Source organism: Myxocyprinus asiaticus, chromosome 46 (assembly GCF_019703515.2).
Source record: "Myxocyprinus asiaticus isolate MX2 ecotype Aquarium Trade chromosome 46, UBuf_Myxa_2, whole genome shotgun sequence".
NCBI classification, from domain to species: domain Eukaryota; kingdom Metazoa; phylum Chordata; class Actinopteri; order Cypriniformes; family Catostomidae; genus Myxocyprinus; species Myxocyprinus asiaticus.
In genome coordinates, this window is record NC_059389.1 from 6964820 (window position 1) to 6978473 (window position 13654).

General features: G+C 36.4%; 1 protein-coding gene across 1 annotated transcript; it reads right to left on the reverse strand.

Moving 5' to 3' along the window:
* Window positions 1-925: 925 nt before the first annotated feature.
* Window positions 926-10476, reverse strand: tph1a (tryptophan hydroxylase 1 (tryptophan 5-monooxygenase) a). The gene is made up of 11 exons (XM_051689555.1): window positions 10315-10476; window positions 7443-7580; window positions 7101-7284; window positions 6879-6979; window positions 6721-6788; window positions 5349-5545; window positions 5134-5269; window positions 2474-2600; window positions 2274-2369; window positions 2042-2175; window positions 926-1922 (listed from the first exon to the last, which is right to left on the reverse strand). Exons 1-11 carry the CDS (start codon window positions 10408-10410, stop codon window positions 1748-1750), a joined length of 1452 nt encoding a protein of 483 aa, XP_051545515.1. The 5' UTR covers window positions 10411-10476; the 3' UTR covers window positions 926-1747.
* Window positions 10477-13654: the final 3178 nt, after the last annotated feature.

Genomic DNA, 13654 nt, shown 5'->3' on the forward strand with positions numbered 1-13654 from the left:
TTGATGAGGTTGACATCACATGGTACCTGTTACTTTTCTCAGCGCTGGTCAGGATGGACCAATCACAGTCGTATGTTTCTAGTAGCGCAGGTTTTGTGAAAATAATTGTATTATTAGATTGCTGGTGCCGACTGCCTTTGGTTTTCAGACAGATACCAATCCTTACTATTAAAATATTATAAAATACACTTACTGATGCACCAAGATCTCAAATAATAATAATAAAAATAAAATGCCCTGCGATTCGCATGCGGCTTAAAGGTGCACTCGATAATTTTTGGAAAATGCTGGTTTGGATTTATACTGACACATAGGGGCATGGATGCAGCATCATTGTAGAAATTCGCTAGGATTAATTTAATCCCTGAGTAAAAGTGTCCAATAACAGGATTACTACTGAGATTAAGTGTGTAGTATTCGGCTGGTCATGTGATCCTAACATGGCAGCCCCCATGAGGGGACCCTCTCCATGTAGAATAAAACAGCTTTTATAAGGTTTTTGATATGGAGTCATTATCTCACATGAGTGGTCATGATTTTATACATATGTTTGAAAATTACTGCTAATTTCGTTAGATGTAAAACTTTGTAAATGAAGAATAAATTACTGAGTACACCTTTAATAAAGGATTTGACTTTCTGAGCAGCCAAACGCCTTTTCTTTTTATACAGAAGAAAAAAGTTATTAAAGAAACATGTGCTGCAAAATGACAATTCCATTGCACTCTTTTTTTCTATTTTATAATTCTAATAAATAAGTGACAATTTTACCTAACAACCTCTTCTAAAAAACAAAACTGAGCCCATTATCCCCACTGTGGGTACCACACACAAAGGAAGGAAAACAAACTGCAGACAAGGTTTTTTATTTATTATTATTTTTAATAAAAATAATGATTTTTTTTTATTTTATTTTTTTATTAGAAGCATATAAATACTATGTTTAGCAATAAATTCCTCTACATCTTAAACCTGAACTGATAAGTAGATTTTCTTCATTCTGAATAGTAAATTAATTACTCCTGTAGAAGCTATTTTGAAATGAAATGTTTGAAATGAATTTACAAATATTCTTCCATGTGCAGTATTTACATGTAATTTTTAATAAAAGTCAATGTCCATATCCTATTCTATGCTTGAAGAGAAACATCCATTCACAAATAAGAGAGAGATACACTGAATAATACATTGAATTAGGCTCACAATGATACAAAACTTTGACTTGTTTCATAATACTGTGCACATAGGGGGTAAAAAGCAAAATAATATTCTATGTTTTTCTAAAAGACAGTAATAAGGTGCCATACAATGTCAAATTGAAACAAATTACTTAAATGCAAAACTAAAATCACCAATAGGCCCATATCACCTTATACGGCCACCAGTTTTGCAGACTAAAGATCACATGCATAGCTGGAATTTAATCTCTGTGGTCACCTTGCAAGTAGAATTTTTTTTTTTTTTTTTTGTGAGGAATTCCACTTGCAAGCAGTTAGTACAGTTGTTATATAGAACCACATATTAAACATAACAAGAAAGAGCCAGACTAATAATATCAACAGAAATTAACCAGAGGTTTTAGTTCATTTGGCAGGTACATTTCATCAAGGATGAAACATATTAGTTATGCCATACATTATTTGAGAGAGAAGAACTGTGATGAATCAAGTGACCTTAGATTTGTGACAGAAACATGAAGTAGGAAATAGGCATGAAATGTATTTTATAAAATGGATGTTGTGGTTCTTCAGACTCCTAACTGTTTGTTTAACCTGTTGAGTGCATCTCCAATGATATCCAACTCGTGTCTTAGCTCCTCCACCACATTGTTGATGCTGGTTGTGTCCTTCAGAACATCCACGCTTTGTGTGTACGAGTTGTAGCGTACTGAGAATGGCCGCTTGATGGTCTTTGCAAACTCCCTGAAATATTTAGATTTATGTTTAAGTAATCTGCTATTAAGGATTTATTTTAACAAATAAGTTTTTAAATAATCAGTCAATAAATTCACTGCATGAGATTTTATTTTATTTTTACACACCTCATTTTTACTTTTGCTTCCTCAAATGTGTCCGAAACAAAGTAGACATCCTGAAAGGTTGTGATGATGCACTCCTGTTTGCATGTCACATTGGGGTCAAAGGGCAAGATCCTGGAGTTTCCTGATAGTGCATGCTGGAAGAAATATAAAAGACGTTGAAAAACATGCACTATACATCATGAAGATTTTGTCTTAAAGCAAAGACTATTATTCCCTTAAAGAGGTTCACTACCTTCAGCTCGCTAATGGAGGACAGCAGACCGGCTCCATATGCTCTCAGCTTCCCTTCTTGTTTACAGAGGCCAAACTCCACAGTGAAGAAGTAACACTGAAACACAATATTGCAGTGATAATATGACACTTTACATTATTAATGTATTCAAATTTTCATAAAATGCCATAGGTCAAATTTTAATGCCAGTCATTGCGTACAGTGGCGAGTTTCTGGATGGAGTCATCACACGCCCCCAGTGATGCAAGACCGATCTCTTGACTAAACTGAGCGAAGCTTGGCTCAGCCAAAAGAGGGACGTGTCCTAGTAGCTCATGGCATGTGTCTCTAAATAACAAATAAATATAGTGATGTGACCAACAGATTAGGCTAACAGTTTCTTCATTTAAATACATATTTGATTATTGCTAACAAGGCAGCAGATGGGGTTGTCCTTTATATATATAAAAAAATGTAAAACACTACATCTACACATTATATGATGTTTTTCCTTGTGAATTTCATTGTTTTTTTTATGTACAATAATTTCAAATCAAATGACTGCAACATGCTTCAAAAAATTTGAGACGGGGTAATTTAAGACTAATAACAATTTGACGAGTTAAAATAACAAGACATTGTGAAACATGAGACATGTGAGGCAATCGTGTCATAGTATATAAGGAGCCTCCGAAAACAGCCTAGTCCTTCAAGAGCAAAGATAATTCGAGACTTGTCAATTTCCCAACAGATGCTTCAGCAATAATCCAGCACTTTGAGAACAATGTTTCCCAAAGACAAATTGGAAGGATTGTGCGCATTTCACCCTCTACATTGCACGATATAGTTAAAAGATTAAAGGAATCTGGTCAAATCTCGGTGCATAAAGGGCAAGACGAAAACCACTTCTGAATGCATGTGATCTCTTAAAAAATATCATTCATCTGTAATGGATATCATGAACATGGGCTTGGGATTACTTTAGTAAACCTTTGTTAGTCAACACCACTCACCGCTGCATCCACAGATGTAAGTTAAGACTTCACTATGCAAAGCAGAAGCCCTACATCAACACTGTCCAGAAGCGCTGCCGACTTCTCTGGGCTTGGTCACATCTTAGATGGAAAGTAGAACAGTGGAACTGTGTTTTTTGGTCTGATGAGTCCACATTTCAAATAGTTTTTGAAAAACACAGCTGTCGTGTTCTCCAGGCCAAAGGGGAAAAGGACCATCCAAGCTGTTATCAGCATCAGGTCCAAAAGCCAGTGTCTGTATGGGCCAGGGGTGTGTCAGTGCCCATGGCATAGGTAACTCGCACATCTGTGAGGGCACCATTAATGCAGACAGATATGAACAAATTTTGGAGCAGCATATACTGTCATCCAGCACCTTCTTTTCCAGGGACTTTCTGGCATTTTCAGCAGGACAACTTCAAACCACATACTGCTTGAATAAGCAGTGAGTGTGGGTGCTAGATTGGCCTGCCTGCAGTTCTGACCATCTCCAAATGAGAATGTGTGGTGCATTATGAAGCGCACAATACAGCAAGAAGACCCCGTACAATTGTGCAGCTGAAGACCTGAATAATGGATGAATGGGGGAAAATTCCACTTTTTAAACTTAACATACTTGTGTCTTCAATGCCTAAATGCTTAATAAGTGTTATTAGAAGAAATTGTGATGTTTTACAGTGGTAAACACTTGTCTTTTTTTGGAGTATGTTTCAATAATCTGATTTGAAATGACTGTACATTTTCAAAAAAAACAAAGAAATACACAAGGTCAAACATCATATAATGTGTAGTTGTAGGGCTTTCAATATAGCAAATGGTGAATATAATTGACAGATCACTCCTTTTTGTTTTTATTTGCATTTTGTTTTTATTCGCATTTTTCATACTGTCCCAACTTTTTCGGAACTGGGGTTGTAGATTATATAAATTTTTTATATTTTGATATTTTAGATATACTTTATATAAAATAAATATAATAATTTTAGATTGAGTGTATAGTTTGAAGCAATTTTTTAATTACTTTCTGATTCATGATTCGACAGGCTTTCTACAGTCATCGTTAGTCTAATTTCTGTAGTGATGGCCATACCATCACCATTTAAAGGCCTTACATGTATTGATTTTATACGTTTGAAAATGCATGATCTCACTAAAATTATGTGACAATGGCCACATTTTTGCAAACCAAAATTACGTGCTGTATTACACATTTGGCTGCTTTTTCCCAGTGAAATTTCCAGCAGAGGGCACCAAAAGTGAGTGAAATGGTGTCATAATTTTAAGGTGAATTTTAGATGGAGGTTTTAATGAGTAAAATGTACATCCCTAACCTAAAACTTTTGCCTAAACCTAACCAATAGTGTTCAAAATAGACATCCTTACCCTAAACCCTAAATATCTGTCTATGGCAGAAATAGTAAGATTTCCAGTACTATGGTAGCTTGCAATTCTAAACTCAGCATCGGTATTCCAAGTCCAAATTCCAACACTCTATCATGTGAGCTAGAGCGGGAAGATTGGAATAAGTGTGTAAATGTATAGTAGGTAGGTCTGTAATTCAAGTGTAAAAATGTATAGTTTTTCAAATGATGCGTAAGTGTAAAAGTGTTTCGATATCATATCATAGCAGTGTGTGAGTGAAAGTGTTTAAAATAAGTGTTTATAAAGTCATAACCAGCCGTTTAACTCGTGATTTTTGTGAAAGTGAATAAAACACACAGTTGTTGTAGCACCTCTAGTGTTCATTTCACCCGGAAACTGCGGCAAAATGTAGAATTAGGCACTTATACTCAGTTTTCAAGAATTTAGTTATGTTCATTCTATTAGACTATGTTGGTTTGATAATATAAAATTGTTAGTGTACTTACGGCTCAGGTGTGTAGAGGGGGTCAGAGCTGTGTCTGACATACTGAGTACAGTGAAACACACGGAAGGCTAAACCCGCCAGGAAGTCTCGTGGGGAGAGATATCCAGCCACAGGCCTGATGGTGAAGCCAGTACGCTCTGAAACCAATGTTATAAAGTGAATATAAATCATACACACACTGTAACCTATTTGTTGATTATCAATCCCTTTTCTCACCTTTGAGGAAGCGTGAGACATCTTCCAGCTGTGGGATGTTGTCCTCGCGAAAGTCACAGTGTTTAGTGAGCAGTGGTAGGTTCTTCAGGTACTCACGACAGGCGTGCGAGGGGTAGAGTTTATTCAGCTCCCTAAACACAACTCCCCATGTTTTCACCTCCTCCTCTGTGAACTCAATGTGGGGAATTGGATCTCCACTATGAAGGAGGCAAAACTTTCATTAGACGTTATGAAAAAACATACTATTTTTTAAATAGTATTTTATTTTAAAAAGTGTAAAAATTAAGGCCATGGGTTCAATTCCAATGGAACACACACTTATAAAATACACTGTAGGCCTACTGGTAGGCAGTGCTGGGTAGTAACGGATTACATGTACATTATGTAATCAGATTACAAAGACCAAGTACTTGTAGTTGGATTACATTTTGAAATACTTGTTATCGGACTACAGGTACTTTTTATAGATTACATGATTACATATTAACAAGGCAATGCTGTAAATTGTTAATAATTTATTGATAATTTTCATATCAATACCATCATATTCTTACCCTGAAGTGCAGAGATGAACATTTTGAGCATGTGCTCCTTTTATGTTACAACAGAAAGATATGCACCTCAGCTAAGGAACAGGAGAAGGACTAAGTAGTAAGGATTAAAAGTAAGTGTGTCAGAGTTTTGAGCTGTTAGCTTTTAACCTAGCAATGCTATTGCTGTTGATTTCAGGTTCATTGAACTTGATATTTTTTCAAAAAATATATTATTACTTACTACCTCACCAATGTCATTGCTGTTGATTTTACAGTCATTCATTTTCGTTCATTTTATGATCATTTTATGTTGATTTTATGGTCATTAATGTTTGCAATGCTGCTATTGTTTTATGCACTTAAAATTAACTTGATGTCTTAGTGTTTTGAATTATAAACTTTGGCCATGCATGTCACTGCTGTTAGATTTAATATTTAATTCATGTAATGTTTAATGCACTTTTTAAAAATGTCATAAGGAGCTCATTTTGTGGGGCTCTTTATGTTAGTAATAAAGAATGGAATACATTTTCTTCCTTATTGTGCTTTTATGTTAAAATTATTATCCTACTCAAATGTATGTAACTTAAAATAAAACAGAATTAAATTTAAAGTAATCCAAAAGTAATCGGATTAGAATACCCCAAAAATGTAATCTATGAGATTACGTTACTAATTGCATTTTTTGTCATGTAATTTGTAATCAGTACCTGATTACATTTCACAAGTAATCCACCCAGCACTGCTAGTAGGCTAAATAAATACCGGTACCATAATGCACTCTGAAAAATGCATGTGCCAAATGCATAAATATGAAATATTGTACTCTAAATACTCACTATTTGTAGCTCATGGCCAAGTCTGCAAAGTACTTTCTCCTTTTGCGATAGACGTTGTCCTTGAAACCCTGTTGAAACAGAATCGAGCAGTGAGTGACATGCGACGACATCATACTGACAACGATCTAATGTAGATCACGATAAAATGCCGCTCTTACCGGGTGATCGGCATCCAGATCTGATCCATACATCAGCACACGGTTTGCACATTTATCCAGATCTGAAATTTTCTGCGGAAACCATGGCACATTCTCCATCTCTGCACAAATTAGCAAATATTTCGAATGTTTAGTATTTTAATTTTAATAATAAAAACACTATTTTGTTTCAATAACTTCACATTTGACCAATAAAATAAATAAAATGTCAAATAAATGTACCACTTTCTTCTGGCAAGCGGTTGTCCGGCGCATCCTTCTCAAGCACGTTTACGTGTTTCTTCAGCAACTGAATGATCTCGTACAGCTGTTCACGGTTACTATCGCAGTCCACGAAGATCTCAAATTCTGAGTTACGTCTTTTTGATTTTCTCGACTCAATGTGTACAAGGTTGATGTGGTTTTCCTGTTGTTTTATAAATTATTGTTAATTGAACAACATACTTAAACTCGATAGTCAACTCAAAACTCGAAACTCAACAATCAAACAAGTTTTTTAAAGTCAAATAGAAGAATGCTAGAAAAATAAACAATGTCATTATCGAATACCAAAAAAGTAATTACCTGGAAAAGTTTTAGTGCCTTGACAAGTCCACCGACTTCATTTTTCAAAGAAAACACAACAGCAGCCCGACCCTTCTCTGTAGACAAGGTTTTGTTGTCTTTATTCTCCTCTATCTTTGTAAAGGCAGATTTGCTCATCTGTAAAACACATGCACAAAACATGTCAAAACCAGTGTGACAGGTGCATGTTCAGAACACTATAATTCTGTGAAGATCACGATTATAGTTTACAAAACACATATGACCATTTTAAAATATTTAAAGACAATAAATATTGTCGAATAATCGTCATGGTAATAATCTTTTATGTTAAAACAACGTAACTTTTTCTATGACTCACACTCAAAAAAATGATTTTTGCTGCTTGTTTAATTTACTTAATTAAAATGAACAAAAGCAACACAATTCTAGTACATTTTGTCATAACTTGAGTTCATTGAGTTCTATCCATTAAAATTTATAAAAATTTAAATGTACTTAATCAATTTGAGTTGGGACTACATGAATACTTTTTGTGGTGTTAATGTAGCATTGATGAAACTGGGCAGGTGATTTGCATTTCCAGCATGCTTTGTATGGGACTCAACAGGGAGAGAACAAGTTAAAATTAAGTGTTATTTTATGTGTTTAATGAATTTAAAGGGGGATTCTTGTTAGTGTTTAATGTTTTGTTATGTTGAGATTTAGAAAAGTTTCTGTTATGTTAGAGTTTTGGGTGTTACCATCATGGTGAAGTGTGGAGCTTTAGCTAACAATGAGGACAGGTAATTGACTCCTCACTTCTTTTAGCAAATGTTATGCTAACCATAGTATTATCTAACCAGCATGTATTTAGTATGCTAACATTTACTTTTAATAGTTAGTACATAAAGCAGTAAAATAGATCTATTTGAGTACATTGACTCAGCTAATTGTGTTGGGTTTACCGAATTCAGCTAGGTTCTTTCTAAACAAATTGTCTGTGTTGAGATTACATAATAATTTTCAATTAAGAAAACTAATTTCAAACATGTGGAACCATTTTTTTTATTTTTATTTATTTTGTGCAGAAAAACTAGAAATTATCCATAGAAATTAACCATAAACCTCAACTTTAAACATGTTTGAAAACATCATCAGCCCATTTTAAACCCTGAACCTAATTAATTTGCGCAGAGAGCTCAATCAGATCATATGGATTAAACAAAGACTGTTTTAAACAACACTTAAACACGTAAAGAAGTAGGCTATGCTGCATTTGTACATTTAAATTTGTCCAACGATTTTAAACCTCCTTTTTAATGATAGAGTTGTGTATATTAATATATTGCGTTAGTTTTACTCGACCAGCCATGGACGTGTAAAATGCATTATTTTTAATAAAACATGGTCAAACATAATTGTGCTTAACAGCTTCTTAGTATCTTGTGCAAAAGCTCCGTTAAAATAATTCAAGTAAGAGTAAAGAAAAACGAAAACAGAAAGATCTAAGGCTTTCGAAGACCTGCAAACAGGGTCAAACGATTAAAGTCGCAAGCGCGGGAAGGTGTGTGCGGGCCACATAATCACCCTCTGCACCGCGGGCCGCGACAGTCATGATGACCTGCTTAACTTAAGCGCCAACAAAGGCGAGGGGACGCTTGACGAGTCCTTTACCAAGGTTGCAGACTTGGGATTAAGTTCAAGAATTCGTACAGATACAAAAATGAAAAAATATATAAAGTACACAAATATATAAAAATACAAAAATAAATAATTGTTTAAAATAAAATGTTTGTTTGTGGCCACGTTTAATATAATCACGAGTGTTAAACTACAATACAGCAGCTTTACGCATCCCTCAAACAAAGCTTCACATCTACTGACCACGTTTCTTTTCTCAAGCACGGGGACGATCTTCCCGCCTACATAATTCCCGACAGCATTAGTGAGTGCACTGACCGTGCCAGGGTTCACGCTACTGCGATTCACCGTCTCGCTTTAAAAAAGACGGTCCAGTGTCTGTCGTCTTAAAACAATCCCATTTGGAATGCGAAGAGGCCTATTATTAGCGCCCTCTTATTTTAATCTAACACTGGATTAGGCTGCAATTAATCACTCTTTAACTCACATCTCTATTAAGCACAATTAATTGTATGCATCTTTGGCTTTTGTCAAAGCAATGACTGGAATATCTCGTTGGTAACGGTGTCAGACATGGATAAGTTATGCATTTCGGGGTGGAGAGCCTTTAAGCACCTGGATAGAGGTGGGCCAAGATACCTGTCACTTCCAATTTCTTCTCCACACGTCATTTCTCAGAGATCTATATGGCTTCTAGAGCTCTGTTTGTGGCATCGACTCAAGCAATATTAGTTTTGCAATTCAAAATTTCAGCTCCGGTTGATCTCATGCATGGCAATTTCCCTATAACAAGTGAAAATGTACTTACAATAATTTTTGTTTTCTTGAACGTTCCCAGAACACACCTTTAACATAATTTTATTACATTTTCTTTCTTTTTTTTTTTTTTTTTTTTTTTTTACAAAAATTGAACATGTTTAATGTTGTGCATAATGGTTCCCATTATGCACAATATAACGTTCTTATAACGTTCTCTTAACATCGAAATTACGAGAATCTTTCTGCAGCCCTACTGCAACATTACATCAATAGAGTGGCAATTAGAAAGACAACACTTATAACATTTATGCAATTGTGAATTTATAATCAAAGTGAACCTGTCTTTTTAGTTTTATCACGTTTTTGTTAAAAGTTTTTATCAAGTTTAAGGCAGTTGAATATTTTTTGTTTTGCAGAATAGGCTACATAAACGAAAAATGATTCGAACATTTTTGTTAGATTTTTTTTATTCCGTAATAAAATATTAGAAATCACGAGCAGAACTGCTTACTTCATTGTTTAGTTGCTTCTCTTCCAATGTCAGACCAAGGTTGATTGAGTCAAAAGATCTCACTCTGCGCGGTCCCTCGCTTTTATTTGAGTACATGCTGAAGTTTCTTGCTATTTATCTGTTATCTAAACGAACATGTCGGTCTGTTATCTCTGTTAGTTTATATGTATGTAACACAATTGCGCGCTTTGCTATTTATGGGGACCGGACCATGGAGGGGAGGAGAGCGCTCGATGGACGGACGGCCTGTTAATCTTCCTCCTGACAGCAAATGAGGAGCCTCGCTCACGTCATGGGGATATTCATATGAGAGACACAGGCTACCTTTTCAAATTCTTTCAAGGGGGAACAGACAGAGAGAGATCATCCTTGAGTGCTTTTATCGTAATTTAACCATGACCCTTAGAATCTGGCAAGGCACACACATGGTGTTGAGGAGGTACAGAGAGCTGGAAAGCATCCGGTGAGTTGGTTTCCTGCCCAAAGACGCCAAGTCAAGGAGAGCTCCTTTACTGGCAAGAGTTAGGAGTACAAAGAAAAACGCCCACAGAAGTCCAGAAATTCTTTTCTGAATCTCTATAGGCTTATGGCGCTGATAATTAATAAGCCAAATATTAATGGTGCAATCATAAGTATGAGTCCATTGCACAATTATGATACTGTACCAAAAGAATAATAACTGTATATAGTATGCTAATCTTCATTAAAGGGATAGCTCACCCAAAATGAAAATTCTCTTATCATTTACTCACCCTCATGTCATCCCAGATGTGTAAGACATTCTTTCTTCTGCTGAACATATAAGAAGATTTTGAGAAGAATATCTCAGTGGTCCGTGTCGGATGTCATGCGAGGTTCGGACGTGTGAATGGCGAACTCTGCGCACTTGGCTAGTTTTAACACTATTAACGTCAAATACCAGTGAGATTCAATACACTTGGTTCCAAAACTGTTCTAGGAGGACAATATGTCAAAGAATTCAAAATCCTCGGGCTCTGGAGACATTAATAGACACTTTCATGCTCAAGCTGATACCGCCCCCCTCCGGGAAATTCGGTGAGAAATGTTGAACATGTCGGCAATGCTGATGAAGGTCGTTGCTGATTTGGAGGATCATGCTGTAATACGTCGATTGATCACTGCCATGGAGACGAAATTCACTGAAGTGGTTACAAAAGTGGGGGATGTGGAGAGGCGGATCGATCATCTGGAGTCATCGGAGAGGGAATTAGCTGCTAATTTGCTAGCGACCAGGGTGGATTTGGAGTGGGTCTGGGAGAAGTTGGAGGACTTGGAGGGAGACAGGCCCCGATCAATTCTGCCCAAATTTCTGAGATCATCCGATAAAGATCTTGTGTTACGCGAGGCAAGGAATAAAAGAAGGCCTTCTTGGAAGAACCACAGCATTTTCTTGTTCCCAGACTTTGCGTATTCGACAAGAGAGAAATGTGATAGATTCAAGGAATGCAAGAAACTCTTACATCAACGGAAGGTCGCTTTTGCACTGATGTTCCCTGCCAAATTGAGAACAGATGCTAAGGATGGCCGTAAAACATTCACATGTCCTCAGCAAGCGATGTCCTTCATAAAGTCAATGGCGTAAGTTATTTTGTGGCACTCACGTTGTAGCCGAATAGACCGACTCACTGAACATTCACTTGACTGTTTGAGGAAACTGAGCGCATTTTTGTTTCTTTTTGTGCTGGTTCTGCCTAGTGGCTGGAGTTTGTTTTTTGTAGTAACACTCCTTCGGGGCAGCTTTGTGGATGAATCTGCACGTTCTTTGTGCTTATGCCTCTTATTGGTTGGAGTTTGTTTTGTGGAGTATTTATTGCAAGTCATTAGAGTGATTAGGTCATTTGTTGCACTCATGTAGCAGCCGAATAGGCCGGCTCACTGAACATTAGTTTGACTGTCCGAGGAAACTTCTTAAGCGTAAGAAATATGATATAGTGTTTCTTCAAGAAACGCATCTTTCCCTGCAGGAAGCTGAAAAATTTGGGAAGATGGGGGGAGAAATGTTTTCTTTAGTGCTGGCTTGAGTCATTACACTGATAAGTAAGCATCTACAATTCAAATGTCTCAAACAGATTAAAGATAAATTAGGAGGAGTCATTATTGTTTTAGCAGAAATTCAGGGGCAAAGTCTTATTTTGGCTAATATCTATGCACCTAACATTGATGATCAGGGCTTTTTTATAGATTTTGAAGGGATGTTGCAAGCCGCTGGCACCCCTCATGATATAATATTGGGAGGAGACTTTAATTTTTTCATGGACTCAGTCCTTGATCATAGTGAAGCAAAAGTGTGTAAGTCCCCTAGAGCAACATTGATGCTTGGATGTGTAAAAATCTTGGTCTTACAGATATTTGGAGACTTTTGAACCCATCTGGTAGGGACTATAAATTTTTTTCATCAGTCCATAAAATTTATTCTAGAATAGATTTTTTTTATATATATATATCTAAGTCCCGCATTTCATCTGTTGTTGATTGCTCAATTGGAATAATTTTAGTCACAGATCACGCTCTGTTGTGTTTAGAGGTGTTGCCACATATGGAGAAAAGGAAATCATATAGTTGGAGCTTTAATGTATCCCTTTTGCAAAATCCTGAATTCCAACAAATGTTAAAGGCTGAAATCAATGTTTATATGGAGACCAACCGGTCCTCAGTATCCTCTGTGTGCATGGCATGGGAGACACTTAAGGCGGTTCTTAGGGGCCGGATAATACAGTATGCCGCATTCACCAAAAAATTCAAAGCATGAGAATGTGTGGAGTTGGAAGGGAATATTAAAAGTGCCAAGGCAGAGCTGAAGTGCCGAATGTCATCTGATGGCCTCAGAGAACTGACCCGATTGAAACACAGTTATAATACTATTTTGTTGCGGAAGGTGGAGTTTTGGCTATTCAGGGCAAGACAGTCATACTTTGAGTTGGGGGACAAGGCAGGAAAACCTCTGGCTAGATATATAAAACAGAGAGAGATTTTTTTCTATCATTCCCTCAGTGAAATCTGCTGGTGGTGAAATATTTACCTCAGCCATTGATATTAATAATCCTTTTAAAGAGTTCTATCTTGATCTCTACAGTTCCACGTCTTCGTATACTGATGAGGATATTAGAAACTTTGTGGAACCATTAGAACTTCCTAAACTGATGGCTGAGCAAAAAAATTCTCTTGATTCTGAGATAAACTTTGAGGAGTTTGGTGAGGTAATTAAGGCCTTGCCTACAGGCAAGGCTCTGGGGCCAGATGGCTTTGCCACTGATTTTTTTAGATCTTATGCTACAGAATTGGCTCCAATTTTGCTAAACGTTTATACGGAATCATTAAA